Genomic DNA, 20,773 nt, shown 5'->3' on the forward strand with positions numbered 1-20,773 from the left:
GTACTTGTCAATGGGAGACTATGCTCTACTCTACCAAAGAATTTATTTCGTTTTAATAGAACAGCCGTGTGTATTTCAAACAAGAGCCACATCTGATCCTGTAGGCGAGCAACTCCTTACTTTTTCAATTCACAAAACATTTTAAAAAGACAACACCTCATTTGATCCTCATAACAACACAATAAAGTAGATTTGACTTTTTTTTTCTTCATTATGGAGGATGAAATGCAGAGCCTCATGCACGCTCGCCAAATGCTCTACCACGGAGCTCCATCCTCAGCCCAACAAGACAATGGGGCTTTCATCTCCCATGGCACGGAAGGCGCTGTGACTTGGCTGGCTGGCTGGCTACGGCTTTAGAAAAATGAGAGCTTTATAGAAACGAATAATCCCTGAAATCTTGCCATGGAGGAACAGGTTAAAAGGCAAGGCAGGCGTTTGGAGGAATTATTAAGATCACAAATTAAGTCACTTCTATGGACTCCATAGCAGGAAATAGATTTTTAATGAGGAAATTGGAGCTAATACATACCAGCTGTCCCGTTACCCACCGACGAGTATTAAGGCAGATTAAATTATTAATGGAAACTGTAGCAGCTTAGAAGCTCAACCTCCCCGCATCCCCTCCTTCCTCTCTCTTCTCTCCTGGTTCGACACTGCCGTTAGGAGCTGCGCAGCCAGCCAGACACGGTTTGTAACAATCACCTGCCTTCCTACCCAGTAGCTGTGGTGTCTGCTCAAGTTGCTGACCCTTGCTTTGCAGCTGTGGAACGGGGAGGACAGAGAATGCGTCAAGCTAAGCAGAGGATTAAAGGAGGCCGGGGAAGTAGCACATGCAATGACCGGCTTGAGGCGAGCTATTAACAGGAGCAGAGGCTCTTGCAATATGGGAAGAAAGCAGGATCGGGAACTACTTATTGAGCTAATATCAAAAGTGAATATCCACACTGTCCACACCATGACAGCTATTCAAATTCTTTTTTTTTTAATATTTATTTATTATTTATACAATATTCTGTCTGTATGCCTGAAGGCCAGAAGAGGGCGCCAGACCTCTTTACAGGTGGTTGTGAGCCACCATGTGGTTGCTGGGAATTGAACTCAGGACCTTTGGAAGAGCAGGCAATGCTCTTAACCACTGAGCCATCTCTCCAGCCCTATTCAAATTCTTAAGATCCTTGAAAATCCTCTGCTAAGTGAGAATGGAATCGCTGGCCAGGGCGCTCTGCAGGCGGCTACTGTCCCGGCTGTCCCGGCTTCTCTCCTAAGATGAAACTCTTATGACCTCACAACTCTCTCCCTTGTGGTACATCACCTGAAGTGTTTACTCTATGGAGTAGCAAGGAGCCTCCCCAAACACCTACTTCCTTGGCAGCCATAGACTCATGAGAAAAGAAGAGATTTGTTGAGGCTAAGCATATGGCTCATAGGTAAAGCACCGGCCACAAAAGGGTGTGTAACGTGTGCTTGTAATCCCAGTTCTGGGGAGCCAGAAACAGAAGGATCCTTGGGGCTTGCTAGCCAGCTAGAATAGCCGAATCAGTGAGCTCCACATTCAACAAGCTCTTGCCTCAAAAAACGAGGAGCTGGCGAGACAAATCGGCAGCTAAGAGTATATACTGGTCCTCCAGAAGATTCAGGTTCAGTTCTCAGCACCCACATGAGACAGCACACAGCTGTCCGGTTTCAAGGGACCCGATGTCCTTTTCTGGCCTCCATATGCTCTGGCACCTACATGATGTATATAAACTCACAGAGGCCCACACACGTACACAGAAACAAAAATAAATAAATCTTTAACAAGAAAAGAATAAATAAATATTAAGGTGGAAAATGGATGAGCAAGGCATGTGACACAGGCATCTGTCCTAAACATACCTGTGCAACCACATAAGAAGGTGCAAAATATAATCACTTTGGCATATACTACTGATACTTTCAAAGTTGTTATCCTGAAATAGGCAATTAATAATATTGCTATTACAAGATTATTGATGTGATTCCATCAGTTATGTACAATTTTTAAAGCATTAGCTTTATACACACACACACACACATATATACAAGCAGCACATATGGGTGAATACATGGAAAGAAAAGAAAGAGGAGATTGGGCCCCCTCAATCTTCCATGTACTGGGTGTCAACTGACCAGAAATTAAGAAAAACAGCTGCCTGCAAGCCCAGACTGAGGTTTGTGTACTCACGTCGGTGTTGCACAGTTTGTACTGCCGATAGGCCCCAATGCACGAGATGGCTGTAGACCGCAGATGCTGGGGAAAGGCCTGAGCTGAGCCCTGGGGCCTGGCACCGCCGTTGCTGCTCAGTTCCGGACTGTGGTAGAGACCTGGAGCTGCAGGATAGCTTTGCTCATGAGTCAAGGGCAGCTGATAGATAGAGGCCTCAGAAGCCGGCAGTCCAGAACGAGAGCCGCTGTCACTTTGGTAGAGAGGTCCACTGTGGGAGAACTGGTGGGATGGTGGCCTGTAGCCCTGCCTAGAAGCAGAAGCCTCCTGGGATCTGGAAGGTCGGGATGAAGGTCTTTGTCTCCGAAGCCTTTGCGGAGTATGCGTGGTATCTGTCTGCAGTGGTAAGATGTAGGGAGCCTTCCCATAACCGTACTTGCCAGGGCCGATGGGACCTCGGGTCCTGCTCCTAAAGACAGGCACACAACAAAGACCAGCAGAGTCATGTGAATTTCTATAGCGACTCTCAAGAGCCCAGAATAGACATCATGGAAGCCAGAACAGAAGCTCCCTAGAGACTGACGTAAAACGGAGGTAGGAATCAGTGGTTGGATGACCTGCAGGTAATGTGAGAGATTAGAAACCAAGTTAAAATCACAAGAGGTGGTCAGTGTAAGCTCACTGCACCACGACGCTTGGGCTGTGGTCAGTGTAAGCTCACTGCACGCTGGGCATTTCTGCAGGTCTTAGGAAGCTAAGGGATTCCTGAGACCTGTAAAGATACAGCTGCAGCTTCAGCAACAGTTACTTTCCCATTCACATTTTTTTCCTTACAATGAATTTTTTTTTCTCACTCAACTGTGAATTTCTCATAATCTCTATGACTGTGTGAATCCTAAGAGCATTTTTGGGTAGGTAGGTGGAGCTTTGCCTAAACCATGACATTCTACTAAAGTCTTGAGACCTAACTTGCCTTGACCTTAAAAGATAAGCAGGGATTAAGCGACTGCCTACCATCCCACAATTCCTGAGGAGACCTATGCTACGCAACGAGGTGTCCTCATGCTGGCATGAGTCTTTAGACTTTGTAAAGATGCGCTGCCTTCTGAGACCTTGTGGAAATACATATGCAGTGGTTATGCCCATAAATGTTTAAACTGCATTTCTTGAAATCAAAAGGCACTGATTTGAAGATTTGCCGACTTCTCTGGTATAAATATGCCCATCGTGTCCAATTTCATGCCACCAGTAGGAAGACAGTCAGTCAGTCCTTACAAGTCCCCAACCTTCTCACTGGTAGAGAACACCCTTCACGTGCACGAGGCTTGGTCTCCATTCTCAGTACCAGCGCTGCAAAGGGAAACCAGAGCCAGGCCCAGAACTGCCTGTCAAATTACTTACTTAGCTTTTAATTTTTCTTGGGGGCGGGGGAGGGCAAAAGAGGGCATCAGATCCTCTGGAGCTGCAGTTACAGGGGTTGTAAACTGCCAGATGGGGTCACTGGGAACTAAACTCAGGTCCTCTGCAAGAAGAGGAGAGGCTCTCCAGCCCTGAACATGGCAATTTGTTATGCAAATACTGTGGACACAACCCAGAGCTAGGAATGGTGCAGACCAGAAGGGAACCAGGCACGTGTTCCAGGACTCCAACCTCACAACCAAAAGCAACAAGAGCAGAACGCAGGCCAGGGTGAGAAGCTGAGAAATAATCTACTTCATTGTGTCTGGAGGAAATTCGGAGGCAACAGGAAACACACATATCTGAGGGATCTGAGAAGGTGTCCTGGCCATTGGGAGGAGGGACTCCCAGCATTCACTACTCTGCAGAAAGACTTAAGTAATTCAATTCTTATTTGAGGAATGACTAAACTGGATTAAATGACCGCCAAGGTTGCTCCAACTCTAAAATTATATGCTTCCATAATAATTAATTCTACATTTATGTAAAACTGGAAATGTGCCCAAGGGTTTCTGCAGGATGGCCCCATTAAAATAAGCACATTAAAATAGCAATCAAGGTGAAACATTGATTTTTGCCCTCCTGGGGAAATTCTTTCTCCACTCTATATAACCATGAATATAAAACTTAACAGAGCACAACTAATTATTAACATCTTTATCACTAATTGCACCTCCATTCTTGGCTGATATGGTTTTGAATTAAACCAAGCAGCAGTATTTATTTTACCTTCAGGCATTTCTCAATTAATCTTGGCAACACTTGGGACTCAGTTAATGGTGGAGGCTTTAACAGACGCCACTAAGAAGTAAGTCTTAGAATACATATAGGACTTGGACCCAATTTGCCTCTTTCTTGTGGCAGGCCAGGTAAAATGAATGACATCATAGGAAGGCAAAGGAAGGAATTTTGGAGTGTGTATGTTTTTTAAGTTCTTAAAGCCTAGCAAAATGAAAATCTAGCCCCAAAGTAAGTGCTCAGTGTAGACTGTAGCTGAAGGTAACGGAGAAACCCAGATAACTGGGGTAGAACACCTCTCAATTGCTGGTGCCTAGGACCTTGTTGAGATGCAGGTTCTGGGGGGGCAGAGGGGGCTCACTTGGTAAAGTACTTGATGTATAAGCATGAGAAGCTCAGTTGGTCCCCCCAAGGTACCAACAAAAAAAGCTGGCCTGCTGGCCAGTCAGTCTAGCTGGCCCAGTGAGCTCCAGGTTCATGCAGAGACTTTATCTAAAAAAGTAAGGGGGTATGTGATTAAGTAAGACAGCTAACTTTGACCTCTGGCCTCTTCATGTGAGTGTACATGCACACACACACACACACACACATACACACACACACACAGACGAAGGGGTGCACTTAAGTTTGTGAGATCTGGGATGGAGCCTGAGACCCTGCATTTCCAACAATCCCCCAGGAGGGTCCGTGCCACTGGTCCATAGATCCACAGCTTTGAGGAACAAAGTCACAGAACTGAACTAAACTGAACCTCCAAAGGGGTCAAAAATTAAGATCAGAAATGATTGGTGTTAGTGAAGAACGAGAGAGCGATGGTGGTGAAACAAAAACAGCCCTCTGCGTCTGGGGCCCACGGTAAAGGTCTGCTTGCCTGTGCACAGGCTGCCTGTTGTCTGTCAAAATCAGCACACACTAATGAAACCATGCCTGCTTGATGATGCTCGTGGGCCGCAGAGAGCAGCTGCTGGGATGGATGACGATGGAAGCGTCTTCCCCAAAGCAGACCCTCACCCCGAGGGTGAGACACATATAAATGTCTAGTTTTGGAATCGCATTGTCTTCAGTGGTGGAGTGAGAGGAGAGTGAAGGGGGCTCTTCACAATGCTCTAAAACCATTCAAATATCCTGAAACCACCCCACCTTTGGAAAGACAATGATGTAAAATCATTAGATGCTAGTTTTATTTTGAGAAACAGATTACAACGAGCAAGCAAGTCAGACATGATTGTGAGCAATTTGATTTCTGAGGCCTTAACTCCTAATGTGGAGGTAACAGCAACAGAGTCACCCCCACTTGGCTGGGACAGCATTTATTGCCTTGTGACCCATCAGAGCAAACAATCTTGGTGGTTCAGGGTGGCCTCTTCCTCACTAAGACAGGGACCATCTGGCCACTTGCGGGGGGCCTCGGCAGAACGGGGTAAAATTTACACAGCGTTGTGACAATAAGCACAGATGCGGCCATGGGGCCCCACGTGGCTGTTTAACCTTTCTAGGAGAGCACGCAGCAGCTGCCGAGGGGGATGATAAGTTGGCTTTCTCTTAAGCCTTGTCAGAACCAAGCTGTGGAATTTTCCTTTAGGAATTTCACTTGACAAAATTTTGGCTAATTGTTAAAAGTTAAGCAATGTGACGGTTAGTTCTAACCGTCAACTCTGCAGCATCTGGAGTCACCTGGAGTCGCCAGGGAAGAGCAGAATTAAGTAGGTTAGACTGGCCTGTAGGCATGTCTTTGGGGATTGTCTTGTTAGTTGGTACAGGAAGACCTAGCCCATGGTGGGTGGCACCATTCCCTAAGCTGGGCCCTGACCGATGCAGGAGTGGAGAAGGCTGGCTAAGAGCAAGCCAGCAGGCAGCTTGGATAGACTCATCTCTATTTGCTCCTCCAAGAATTTCTTCCTACCTTGACTTCCCCACAATAATGGACCATCACCTGGACCTGTAAGCCAAATAAACCCTTTCCTCCCGTGCGGCTTTTGGCCAGGGTATTTATCACAGACATGAAACCAGAACCAGCAATAAGTTACAGTTCAGAGATCAGAGACATGAAAGCTACAATACTGCAGTCGTCTAAGATAGACACCCTGACGCCAAGAATCATGAGTGAGAACCTCAGCTCTGCCACTGGTGAAAAAGAGGGGCACTGAATAAGCTACTCGATCCTGGTGCCCCATTTACTCCTAATGGGGATAGAACCAGGTCACTGCCCAGTGAAGTACTAGGATGTGACATTTCAGGTGATACTCTCCAGACAGGCAAGTGAGAGCTAGAGCCATTAATAATAATGTTTTTTTTTATGTTCCATGCTGTTAATCTCTGCCTCACTCCACCCCCCGTGCTAAACCCATACTCACTTATAAAGATGGCATCACAGTTTGAGCATCCTGACTATACCACAGTCCTGATCATCAACCCCAATGCCTGACTCTAAACCAGCCTGTGGGGAGCAAGTAAATCTCCTAGGGTCACAATAAGCTTGTGATTTGTCCGGGGGATGAGTCTGCATTTGTTACAAGCCCCTTGGTGTCAGCCATGCAGCAGCTGAGGGCTTCACTTCAATGGTAGCTCCCAAGCACTGCCACACACATCTGGAGCAGCCCACCCCAGTCTGGGCTCCGCATCATAGACTAGCTCTTCAGAACACCTAGGACACCTGCTACGTCAGACTGTGAAGCTCTAGCTGCCAAGTTGGACCTGGGCCTGAGACTCTGTGTTTCCAAGAAGCCATGGGAGGTGTTTCTGCTCTTTGTCTAGGGAACACACGTAGTGTGCTAGCCGGTCTACAGCACTCCATCCCAGATGTAGACTGGCTCTCACACTTTACCCACTTCGCAGCAGGAAGCCCACATCTCGGCTTAGCCAGTGTGGATTACTGTATCTTCTGTCCCCTAAGCCCTGGGTGGACCAGTCCTGTCCCTGTCCCTGCAGTTTCTCTCCAGGCCTGCCCAGCCTTGGTCTGTATTGTTTCCTCGGCTCATGCTGCCTGCCTAAGTCTAAGACCCGAAATGCACACCTACCTATGACTGAGGTTCTTCTCAGCAACACAGCCTGATCCAAACTCCAACACAGCTGGCTACAGAAAACATGTCCTTTCTTGACTTCCCATTGGACCCCATGCAGCTGTCACCCTATGACCCTCTTTTCTTACGGTTGCTGTTGGCCACATTCCTGCTGGAGTCACTAGTCCTGAGGCTAGGTCTTATTTATCTTTATCTCCACCGCCTGCCACAATGACAAGGACACGATGGGGGTTCACTTTCACTGACCAACCACTGATGGGCTGGAGAGATGGCCCAGAGCTTAAGAGCACTGCCCATTCTTGCAGAGGACATGTGAATTCAATTCCCAGCATTCATGTCGTGGTCCACAACCTTCTCTAATTCCAGTGCCAGGATACCTGGCCTCCTCAGACATGGCACATACATGGTGCAGAGATATAAATGTGCGGAAAACAACCATACACATAAAAGTTAATTTAATTTAAAAATAATAATTAACCACTGAAAACAGTAAAGCACAAATGAATGGCTCCAGTCCCTGACACCCAAGGTAAGCAAGTCTCCTTACTGCATGTTTCTTTTCTTTGATATGAGATAGCCAAAAAAGTGATAAAATATGCTAAGAGCAAATGAAATACTATATTTTATCTAAAGAGTATTAATCAATTGTGGTCCTGAGGACAAGGTCACCTCCCTCTATGTAGAAATCAAATGTTCTTTGTTTGGTGGGAAACTTCCTGACACCTAGAGAAGAAGCAGGTCCTTGGACTAAGAAGGAAGGTCATACCCTCTGTTCTCAAACTGAGAAAAAAATAGGCTGGACAGATAGCTTAGCCAGTGAAGTGGTTGTCTTGCAAGCATGAGGATCCCAGTTAAATCTTCAGAGCCCACAGTCAAAAAGTCCATGGTAAAGTGAGCTTGGAACCCCAGCACTGGGGAGGAAGAGATAGAAACTCCTAGGCTTGCTGAACAGACAGTCTGGTCTACTTGTGAGTTCCAGGGTAATGAAAAGAGAAGAAGAAGGAGGAAGAAAAGGAGAAGGAGGAGGAAGAGAAGGAGGAGGAGGGGGGAAGAGGAGGAGGAGGAGGAGGAGGAGGAGGAGGAGGAGGAGGAGGAGGAGGAGGAGGAGGAGGAAGAAGAAGAAGAAGAAGAAGAAGAAGAAGAAGAAGAAGAAGAAGAAGAAGAAGAAGAAGAAGAAGAAGAAGGAAAAAAGAAAAAAGGAGGGAGGGAGATAGGTAGGTAGGAAGATAGACAGACAGAGAGATAGAGAAATGACAAGGAAGAAATAACACACAGGTCACACACATGTGTATATGCACACATATGAAATATGCAAATGCACACACATACTTCTTGTGAAAGGACTGAAGAATTTAGAGTTCCAATCTTGCATGACTACCTTTTTAGTTAAAGAGCCACTCAGGCAAGGCTAACGGGCACTTGTAACCAATAGATGGCTTGCCACCTCTTAGTTCCAAGCATAGCAAAGAACAGGCAGTGAGGAGCCTTTGGGAAGCAGACCTGTTTATGTTTCTTACACTCTCCATGTTTATTTCTCTTCTCTTTCCTCCTCCAGCTCAGTCAGGTAGGTCCCTGCAAGAGGCCCAGCCCCTCAGCTGTGCTAACATTAATCACATTCAAGGACCCAACATCCCAGAGAGCAACAACCCCTGTGACTGCCACCTTCAAGAAGCCTCAGGAAAGAAGTCTGAGAGCTAAGGGAGATGGAGACTCTGCAGAGGGGCCACCTAAGAGCTCTATTGCCCTGAGTGTGCCAAAGTGGCATGGCTTTGCTGGGGAGGTTCAGGGTTTTCCACAGTCAGAGAAGTAACACTTCTCGCACACAGATAATCAAGTTTTGAGGAGCAATAAGTCCAGAGAAGACAGCAAGGGAGCTTGGAGACAGAATGATCTGCCTATCTCTCCTGCAGAGCGCAGACTGGTAAGGGTGGATGGAAGGCGCCATGCCAGATTCTGTTGAAAATACGGCCCATACTGTGTTCAGAGAAGGAGAAGGGGTCCTTTCCGTCACATTCTAACTTTTCACTGTTCTCTAGCAAGCAAAAACACTTAGCAGGCCCGTGCTTTGCACCCTAGTCTTAGCACCAAATTCCAACACGCGGAAATGTAATGCTATGTATCACAAACACCAAAATACAGAGATGCTGAGTCTGAAGGTTGCCTCTACTCCTGGCTCGAGATACACATGGGCACCTTCCTGCTCTCTCCTCCTTCCACATGGTCCTTGAAGCTAGGAGAAGCAGGAGGGAAATGGGATTTGCAGTGATGACCATCACTCACAGTTCATCAAGAAGACCCAGAAGGCTTTTAGTACTGCTGCAGAACAATGCCTTCTGGACTCGGCAGAGCACTCATAAACTCACAGGAGCCACACTTTCTACACAACACCTCTACAAGACCAAGCCAGTCAACATTCCAGTGTGGGTGGAGCGGGGCTTAGGAGAGCCCACCCCTAGCATCGGGTTATTGGCAGTTAGAGGCTGCAATTGGGAGAGAAAGAGTCCTTTTCCTTTGGGGCTGTGGCCTCTGCTAGGTTGTCCATGTTCCTGCGAATGGCCTACACCCATGCTCATACAGGCAGCTCTAATTAGACGCAATGATTATAAAAGAAAAGCAAATGGGCTATGAAGTGGGTGGGGGACTTCTGGGGACATCACTTCTGGGGATATCTGGAGGAGCTGGAGGAAGAAGAAGGATAGGGAGGATTGAAACACGCTGTATACATGTACGAAAGCCTCAAAGAACAGAGACATACAGTTTAGAAACAAAATCCATTTTAAGGGTTTTTAGGGATTAGAACTATAGCTCAGTTGGCAGACAGCTTGCTTAACCACACACAAAGCCTTGTGTTCCTGCAAAAACTAGGTGTGATAGCACATACCTGTAATCTCAGCAATTGGGAGGTGGGGAAAGGAGGAGAGGAGTCCAAAGTCATCTCTGGCTACATAGTGAACTTGAGGTCAGCCTGGGTCAGATACCAAAAATCAATCAATCTCTCTCTCTCTCTCTCTCTCTCTCTCTCTCTCTCTCTCTCTCTCTCACACACACACACACACACACACACACACACACACACACATACACACACACAGAGCAGTAGGAACTACTTCTAACAGCTGTTCTCAGTGCTGGCAGATGCACAAGAAACAAGGTCTGCTGAACCCACAGCATCCTGGTACTCTAGCAGGAGGGATGGTCTGAGGATCAGTCAGTGCATCTCTTTTAGTAACACCTTCTCTTTCCCAGTGCTCATTTCCGGAATGAGACAGAGGGCTGCAACACCACAGAAGAGCCAGACATCGCAAACGGGGCATGGTAGCGAAAGCCTGTAAACCCAGCCCTCAGGAGGCTGTAACGGGAGGACTACGGAAAGTTCAAGGCCAGCCTGTGCTACAGTAGTGAGTTCCAGGGAACCTGGGCTACAATCTGAGGTCCTGTCTTGAAACAAAGTAAAATTATCACAAGGGGAAAGGAATCTTTAGGAGTGGGCTGTGTTGCTAAAGAGCCAACATCTAGGCTGCAGAGAACAAAAGTATAGCTTATCCCACAGGCCATGGAAAAGGTGGTAGGGCCTTAGAATCATCCTTTTAAACTCAAGGAGAGTGTGAGTCTGTGTAGCAGGCAGGTCAGAGAGGAACTGAGAGCCAACAACCAGAGACTGAAGCCTGAGTCTGAAGGCCTGGGTAGTACAGAGCACGGCGGACTCTGTGGAAAGTCTGTTGCCAACATGGCGGCTGACTGTGATGTGGAAGTAAGACACAGTGCCCTCTACATACAACACCTTTTATGGGAGCTGAGGATATGGTTCGGTTAATAAAATGTTTGCCTTCCAAATGTCATGACCTGAGTTTGATCCTCCGCACCCATGTAGAAAACCAGCATGCTGGTCAGCCAGTCTAGTTGAATCAGTGCACTCAAAATCCCATGAAGATTCTGTCTCAAATATAATAATAATAAAAAATGATGGATGGGCCACCCAAGGTATACTTGCAACACACAGTGTATGCACACAGTTACATACAAAACAAACAAACAAAACCGATCTGTGGCTCATCTCTGGCTAGAGAACAATGTTGAAATCTGGAGGACTTTAGGTTTGTAGCTATTGGATGCCCTTCATCACTCGTCATCTCATCCTCAGTGTTCTTGGTCTGCCCTTTGGTCTTCATATTCTCCCATATCCTGAACCCCAGCGACAATGGATCAAACCAGGGCTCAAACAACCAGACTCCAGTTGGAATTCTGCCTCATTGGTACACTCAGACACTGGTGCAACCTTCTAGGTCCAACATGATCATGGGCTCCTGATCAACTTTTTCCCATAGTGAATGTTCTCAGAGGCAGCCCGTGCACCCTTGCCTGTGTATGGCTGGACACTGGTAAGTCAAGATCAAGCTTCCGCATACACCTTTAGCTTCTGCAGGTCCATGCTCAGACATTGTTTATCCAGTATGTATAATCCCCGAGCTAGTCCCAACTCTGACACAGAAAGCACTCTAAATATTTGCTAAAATAACACATGCGAGAGGCAAAGAGTTTAAATGCTCGGCATCTCTAACCGATGGGTCAATAAAGCCTGTGACTCATAGAGACCAAAGGCTCTGCACTCTAATAAACCAGCCAAAGCATCCCTATGCCCCTAGGTGGAAGACAAGGGAGGTAGCAAAACTAGACCGGTGACCAGCGGCTATCTGCAAAGTTCTCAGAGTTCTAACTTACAGGGAGGAAGCTAAGAAGGAATGGAAACATGTGTGTTCCAAAGCTGTTATCTGAAGCAGGCTGGGCAGGAAGGGGTCTGTGGCCGAGGGCTGGAAGAGCCTGATTTTCCCTCAAGCTCCCTGTTCCTTTTCCAGCACCTGCCAAAGGAGAAGGGAGACCATGTGCTGCCGGAGTTCAAAGCGGCTTGGAGCAAACGGTTTGGGTTGAGTGCAGATGTCCTTTTAGAAGTTCACAAGACTGCAGTTCCTGCCAGGGTGGGTCTGGGCAATAAAATATCTGGCGTCTACAAATGATAAGAAGCAAAACTCTGGCCACTCCATGAAATACAAATTAAGATGATGAAAACCACCACTTTCCTGGCTTACTACTGTGTAGTAAACCCAAGATGAGGGTTTGACCGGATCTGCCTCTGTTCCCCATGACCGGGGTAAAAGACAGAGCCAGAGTCAGCTGATGGGCTTGCTCTGAGCCTGCAGGAAAGAAGGGTCCCCTCCCCCAACGCTCTATGTAGGCGGGGAGAAGGGAGGGACTTGTCGGGTGATGGGTGTGTTTCACTAAAGGCAAAGGAGAGCTATTACCCTGGGAAGCTGGCAGAAGTCGGGAACCAAGGACCACAGGCAACAGAAGTGGAGGAAAGGTGGTTCTGTAGTGACTCCAAGTTTATGTTTTTATTGTATTTTAACATTTTATTTTTATTTCTGTATGTGTATGTTTGCCTTTGTGCACGTGTGCATGGCACAAGTGTGCAGGTACCTGAAGGGGATAAAAGAGGGCACTGGATACCCTGCCCCAAAGCTGGAGTTACACACAGTTGCGAGCTACCTAACATGGGTACTGGAACCTGAACTAGGGTCCCCTGGAAGATCAACAAGCACTCTCAACTGCTGAGTGTCTCTCTAGCTCCAGGACTCAGAATTTAAAAGCTCTCTTTTCTTGCATGAGGAAGCCACATTTTAAAAAGACATTATCTTTGGAGACTTATCCACTGCCTGCTGAGTGGGTAAAGTTCACAGGGTGGAACCCACGCACTACCACCTCCAACATAAACAAAAGAACAACCTTCAGAATAAACCCTGTCCTCCTGGGAAGAAGCCCCAACTCCAGACATTGACTTCAAGCATCTGCTTTTCCAGAATCACGTTGTAAAATCAGCCACGTGCCTAAGAGTGAGCCACACACGATGCTCACCTGAGGGACCCTGGGCTTCCAGGACTGCTCTGAATTCTGTTATTCAATGTGACTCAAAGCGAAGAAATAAGGACAATCAAGTGGGCATTAGGAGAAACCATTTCCCATATAGCAGAACAATCAATGGTCAAAGAGCAGCGAAGATGGCACTGAGAGCCAAACAGGGTATTCACTACACAAGGGCACGTGAGAGTGCAAGGCAGTGTGTCCTCCCACGGGCCAAAGGATTTGAACCAGAGGAAGAGGCATCCTTTGGGATTTCCATAAAAGCAAGAAATGGATCAGTGAAGCTCTGAGAGAGAGAGAGAGAGAGAGAGAGAGAGAGAGAGAGAGAGAGAGAGAGAGAGAGAGAGAGATTCAAGCAAAGATGGTTTTCACATCTTCTGTTCTGCTAAGCAAGGCATTCTTGACGATTGTGTAAGGGGGGTAGGGAGTTTAACAGGCATAGAGGTGGTAACATAGGATGTAGGAAGAGCCCAGATATCCCATCAGCCTGGCCTGGCCTGCTAGGTCCCTCATGACCTGTGTAACCATGGGCAAGCCCCTGCACAGGGCTCCTCTTTCCAGCAGTCTTAGAGAGACAACCAGGCCTTATCCATCTGGCTGGTGTACAGACTCGGTGAAATCACTCCCAGGAAGAGCCGAGCACAAGGCATGGCTGCAGTGGCTACTCCCGATTGCTGGTTCCCATGAAGACTATTGCTCTGAAGGTTAAAGACAGAGCCTCTGACCTCAAATGCGGGGCCACAGCAGAGGCTTAGTGTCACACATGGCACGGGAAGGAGAGCTGCGGAATGGCTTTGCAAGAAAGAACAGTGAATGCATTCATTCTTCTAGTATGAGTAAGAGAAGCCCTCTTGGGAGTCCAAGCTGCTGCCAATGTGGGCTGTAATCTGAGCTCCAGCAGCTCTTGGGACTACAAGGGTTTTAAGGGGAACTGAATGGGATTACCTGTGGGGCAAAGGGCCTGGTCAGGGCAGATACTGAGTGAACACTGGCTCCCAAAGCCTCTCTCCTGGGGCCTCTCAAACAGTGCCCCTTGTCCCTGCTGCTGACCCTCTACAGCCTGAAGAAAATTTAAAATTGATTTTCTGCAAGTTCTGCTGAATTCATTAACACAACCATGATAATGATTCTAACATGAATTATGGCTTCTACATGAATTATGTTTTCTGAGCATATTTTACGTGACCGGCTCACAGAGGAAGCAAAGCGATTTCCCTTGGATTCTTGATGTCTCTCCCACTCTGAATTTGTATGCTACTTTCTGTGCATGTGTGTGTGTGTGTGTGCATGTGCGTGTATGCAAGTGCACATGTGTATTTATGTATGTGGGGGTCAGAGGACAACCCCAAGTATCATTTATTCCTCCTCTTTCCTTGTTCCTTTGCATTAGGATCTTACTGCCCCAGAACTACCAGGCTAAGCTGGCTCACCTGTCATCCCCAGAGGTCCTCCCCTCTCTGCTTCTGCCAGGCTAAACTGGCTCTCCTGTCATCCCCAGAGGTCCTCCTATGTCTGCTTCCTCTCCTGCCATCGATATGGATGACAAGGGCTCACCATCACACCTAGCATTTTTACATGGCTTCTGGCATGGGACCCAGGTAAGCACTTCACCAGCTGAGCCATCTCCCCAGCCCCTTACACCATCTTCTGTGTGTCCAATTACCATACATCACTTCATCTTTTTCTTTTTTTTTCACTTCATCTTTTTCTTCATTAGAAATTTGAGGAAGAAAATCACACATAACTATGACTCTTCCTTGCATTAAAGGACCTTCTTTAGTTTAAGGGTGTGTATCTATTACTCTTAGTTCAGTGAAGGAGACAGAGATTCAAATAGCTGTCACAGCAAACCACCTGCCAGTTTTGTACGTGTGACCACCATTTAACCAGCAATGCGAACAGTGAACTAGGTTCTGTCTCTTTTTTATAAATGAGGAAACCGAGGTTACAGGATATGAAACAGCCTGCCAAGCTGGTAATGCTGTGGTGCACAGATATTATTTATTATTAACGAACATTACTGCATGGATGACTGATAAGCTCTTCAGGAACACGAGCATCTGCAGTTGCTCCAGTTTTTAAATGCCAAGTTCATGTTCATAGCAAACCATGGACGTGCTGACTTAGAAAGAGAGGGAACTAGAAAAATAAAAAAAAAAATCTGTTTCTCCCAAAGCCAGAAAGAAAATACCTTCAGCGCCAGAATGAAATGGACTGTATGCTACACTCTTTGAGGACCAGAGAAGTGTCTGTCCATTGCTGCTGCGTCCATAGGGGCCCATGAAGATCAGATGTTTGTACAAGGAAAAGGCTCACGAGGGACTGAAGAAAAGACTGTGTGTCTTGAAGGCACAACATAGGTCCCAGGGGGCTTGTCCTGGCCTGGACCAGGCAGCTACAGTAGAGTCCGGAACAGGCAGAGGATCTCAGCAGTTAAGAACAGGGGCTTGGATTGGGGAGTTCAGTTACTAACGTGCCTGCCTTACAAGCTAGGGGACCTGGATCCAAGCCTGGAACCCTCATTAAAAACAAACAAACAAATAACACCCTTCCCCAAAAGCATGGTGTTTATAATCCTAGTGCTGGGAAAGCAGAGATCTTTCTCTTTCTCACACACACGCACAAACACACAAACACACACAAGTATACTCTGGGTCTCAGGACTTGTCACTTATCTATCTAAGCACAGAATGCTTCTCATACTATAAAAAGAGGGAGTGCAATGTGAGTGGCTTAGACATGAGACTATGACGTTAAGCCAGAGCCTCAGACGGTTAGTTTGCTTCCTCAGCTGCTCTGGAGAACTCCCACAGAGTCAGTGAACACCCCCTCGCAGCCCCGGAGATGGAGAGACACATTTGAAATCGCCATTACTCACTGGAAGGCAGATGTCCACAGGACCTTGAACCCTCTGGACTGCAATCCTGTGCCACGTGGGCACACGACAGTGGTACATCATATTCTATCACCTACTGACATCACCATCTTGGTTTGTGTAGTAGACTCTACAAGGTCCACATAGCAATAAAGTCCTAAAAACACATTTTCTACAATGCATTCTCACCACAATGCAACACATAACTACCCAGTTCTTATCTCTTCCAGAACCTGGAGACTGCCAGCAACCCTTAGCCTGTGGCCACACCCCTTCAGTCTGTAAGAGCACGACCCTACCTTCCATGTTGCCTCCACATCACCTTGTCCTCTAGGTCTGCTTATCAAATTCCTATCTGCCCATTCTTATGGGACTCAAGAATGCATTTAAGTCCTCTCTCCCACTTATCCTTCTTTTCCCTTTCCACTCCCCTCCTGCTGGTCCCTTTACATACTCAAATGTGGCATCTATTTTGAAGTCACATGTATTCTGTCATCCTCTCTTGCCCACCATTACAACTGATTCCTCTCCTATTAAGGTCAGTGTATGAAAACGTCATAATGGAACCCATTGCTTTGTATGCTGACTTAAAACAGTAAGTGCAAAACTGATTTTTTTTTTTAAAAAAAAGACTACTTGAATAATCCAGGATTATCTCCCAGTCCCAAGATGCTTAAACTAATCACATCTGCAAAGATCCTTTTCCAAATAAGTAAGCATTTACAGACCCTGGGGATTAGGGACTGATAGCTTTGGAGGGGGGTCGGGGGGAGGGGAGAAGAGGGTTATTCAGCCCCCTGTGCAGAGTTAGCTGCCACTGGATGTGAAGTGTTCTGCTTCTCCTTGTTAAAGGAAACAAGACAAAGAACTCCATGGCAAAGGAGGGCCTGTGGGGTTGATAAGAAAGCAAGGACCTGAAAACGCTGTGGGCTGTAAGCACCAACAGAGGGGTGAACTATACAGTAACTATGGCAACCAGCCCTGCATGCCTCTGCTGTGGTGATGTCACCTGCAGGCACACTGTGAGCAGTGGGAACAGAGGTTCCCCAGGGTCAGGACCCCTGCACTCAAGTCCCACCCTGCCCTAGGCTGTGGCAAGACAGTGTGGCCATCTTTAACTCAGCTCTGTCGCAGGGACAGTCGAGACTGATTTAACACACCATTGCTATGACGGATCAGCAGCACATGCAGGCTCCGGCAGGCAGTGCCAATGAAGGAAAGGCCAGGAAATTCCCCTCCATCCTTAATGTGGGCAATTGAGACTACCACTAGGCGTGCCCTGAAGCCCCAGGGTTCCATATTCTAAGCCAGGATCACCACCCTCTGGATCACAAATATTGTAGGCAGGGTTTTCCCAGGGTCTGCTGTATCTCTCTTCCTGAATCAGTTCGGAAAGGCTTGGCGAGGGTTCAATACAGCGAATGTGATCTGTGTTCTGATAACTAATGGAATACTTGTGACACTTACCAAAACGCCACGAGGGGTGAACAAGGAATCTTTGGAGGCTTGTCTGAGATCAGTGGAGCCCAAATGTCAAGATCTGGCTCCAATCTTCCCTAACCTACAGGCAGAAATGTACACACAGGAGAGCCCAGCCCTGCGACAGACTGAGGACTAAGGTCTCACTTCTAGAAACCCAAGCGCATTAAAATGCTTATCTGCTTAGCATCCACAGGTAACTTCTTGTCAGACAACCCAAGGACCATGTGTATTCCTGACTCAGAAGGAACAGAAACAAATCTTTACTTGGAAGAGAGAGAAAAACGACAACAAAACAGGGAGCTTACACAGCAAATACATTTACCTGCTTTCCCCTTACCTACCCAGCACGGCCAAAGATGGTTTCTCAAAAAAGAAACACAGATAAGATACTTTCCTCTCCTTGCCATGTGGTTTCTGAAAGACTCCCTCAGCCTCACCCCACCCCTGTACCATGTAATGAAACTCCCTTGGTATCCAGGGAGGGCCAGGAAACCAGCCGGCTGTTCTGTCAAGTTAAACTAACAGCAGATCTTCCTCTCTAACATGAAGGGAGCCCTCAGCTCCAGAGCCCTCAGGACAGAAATAACACATTGCCCCCAGAGCTAAAACTAGAAAAATGTGAATGGCTTACAATTGAGGGGGCAGAAAGGGGGATCTGAAGAACAAATGATTGTTACCTGCAGCCAGGGCTGGGTCAGGGGAGATGGGGATGCATGAAGAAAACCTGTGATGGAGGTGGAGGTGTAGTCCTGTCTGCCCTGTCTGGAAGCTAGTGAAGCTTGCCAAACACACACACATGCACACACACACACACACACACACATGGCTAGAGAGAGGGCTCAATGGTTAAGAGCACTTGTTGGTCTCTAGAGAAACAAAGTTTGGTTTCTAGAACCCATGTCCAGTGACTGTTAACTTCAACTCCAGGAACTCCTAGTCTCTTCTGGTTTTGGCTAGCCTGCATACACACACACACACACACACACACACACACACACAATCATATATATAAATAATAAAAATTCTTAAAATTGCACACATTAACACACAATCCCATGCATATAAATACACACATAAATAAGCATGCTTGAACACATACATGCAAGAAGTTACAGAACAACTCCCAAAGAATATTATCTGCTTAATGATATTAAAATAGCTACATTATGTTGTTTTGAGCAATTTTATATTTTATGAAGAACTTTTAAAGCTGTTACCTCATTTGACACCCTCCCCCTTCATGACACACCCATGTGTGGGATGGGGACATGCAACTGTTCATGTTTTACAGATTACATTAAGCAGTTCCCCTAGGTCTTGCCATCAGACAATGATGAATCTGAGACAGGAAGTGGGGCCTAATGACTCCCAGCTCCGGGAACTTCAACTAGGTAAGATATGGGAGTCCTTCTAATGCAAAAAGGCTGAGGTTCTCCTACCCTCAGAAGACCCATGGATGTGAGTGACATTTAAGAAAAATCCACGGCAAGGGACAGAAGTCTGAAGACATGGCTTTGAGGAGCTGTGACACCAGTGTATAGAGAGGAGAAAAAGAAACTGCCAAATATTCCAGAAGGAGGCCTGCAAGCATGCTTCTGAGCTGAATCTCCTAGTCACCTTCTCTTCCTATTGTACTGGAGGGAAAAAGCAACGGCCATGCCATTTAAAACAGTAACTGATGTTGGGGATATAGCTCAGCTGGTAGTGAAGTACATGCTTAGCATGCATAAACTCGGGTTTTGATCCCCAGCCCCCAGGGAAATTAAGGCAGGAGGTTCAGGTAAGGTAAGGACATCCTCAGCTACACAGTAAGCTCAAGGCCCGCCTGGGCTACATGAGACCCTGTCATAAACAAATACAATAGCTTGCCACTGTAATGTATAAAAGCCCTTGACAACAAAACCAATTTCTTTCACCAAGGTGGAAACTAAGGCCCAGAGAAATGAGGTGACTTACCCGGAACCAAAGCATCTGTGAGAACCAGGAACTGAGCTATGGCTTTGGGATACAGAGCTGTGCATGCTACACCAGCTGCCTTGGGCATGTATGGTCTTAACTTCATTATTATATCCATTCCTAATTAATACCACAAGTTCGGATAAAAACACTTAAGGGTAGGGAGGGGAATGTGTGGTTTCCCTCTTTGCTTTTCTGAGGAATATCACCTAATTCCAGAAACAGAAACCAAGCATGCTGTGGAAGGGTGGTAGGATAGTCCAACCTGCACAGAAATTGTCCGGCCACTTGGAAATCCTAATGATCTTAGCTATTATAAAATGAGAGTCGGCTGGCTAGTGTCAGCCTCAAGGGTTTCCATCGACCCGTCCATGTTGCCTTATATGGCAATGGGACTTTGCAGTTAAGATTAAGCCAACGGGGTGCAGTGATGGCTTGGCAGTTAAGAGCGTTTGCTGCCCTTCCAGAGGGCCCAAGTTCAAATACCAGCCCAAGCACATGCCACGTTGCTCACAACTGAAGCCTATAACTCCAGATCTAGAGGATTTGATGGCCTCTTCTGGCTTCTGCAGGTACCTGCATGCATTGTGCACATACCCACACATTAACACACAAATACATACATAACTGAAAAATAAAATACATCTTTAAAAGACACTGGAAAAATAGAGATTAAGTCTAGGGACTTAGGGCAAAATTGTTCTGGATTGTCGGGATAGCTCATTGAAATAGCACAGGTCCGAATGAGAAGGGGGCAGACGGGTCAAACGACAGCAGGAGGAAGCAACAGGCCGGAGTGTGAGGCTGTAATGACGTGAGACGGGCAGGAGAGCCACCACCCCTGGAGCACTAGGTATAGAAGTGTTGAAAGTTGTCAAAATCTATAAAAACCGTTATTAGAGTTAACCATGGTAAGTTCTTATTGTGATCACTCCCTCTCGTGCCCATTCTCCTGTAAATAAGCAAAGGGGATAGGGGATGGGGCAATCTGACTCCCTGATTGGAAACTGGTGGACTTTTTCATGCCGCTGTGGCTACCTCGGGTAAAAGGATCATTAGTCAGCCAGTTATATTACACTTATGTTAGTACCTTGTGTAGTGCAACCAGAGAACTACACAAGGAAGGCAGCAGACTGCACCAGCTCC

The 20,773-nt window shown here is 46.8% G+C and overlaps 1 protein-coding gene across 1 annotated transcript in view; it reads right to left on the minus strand.

The window, feature by feature from the left end:
* Thsd4 (thrombospondin type 1 domain containing 4) overlaps positions 1 to 20,773 on the minus strand; it is a 572,599-nt gene that overhangs the window by 442,548 nt on the left and 109,278 nt on the right. Inside the window, exon 5 of the mRNA XM_050151848.1 lies at positions 2,207 to 2,654. Coding sequence (XP_050007805.1) covers positions 2,207 to 2,654 — 448 coding nt within the window. The remainder of the gene's footprint in view (positions 1 to 2,206; positions 2,655 to 20,773) is intronic.

The sequence above is a fragment of the Alexandromys fortis genome, unplaced genomic scaffold (assembly GCF_014885135.2).
Source record: "Alexandromys fortis isolate MF-2015 unplaced genomic scaffold, M_Fortis_MF-2015_v1.1 scaffold_70, whole genome shotgun sequence".
Lineage (NCBI taxonomy): Eukaryota > Metazoa > Chordata > Mammalia > Rodentia > Cricetidae > Alexandromys > Alexandromys fortis.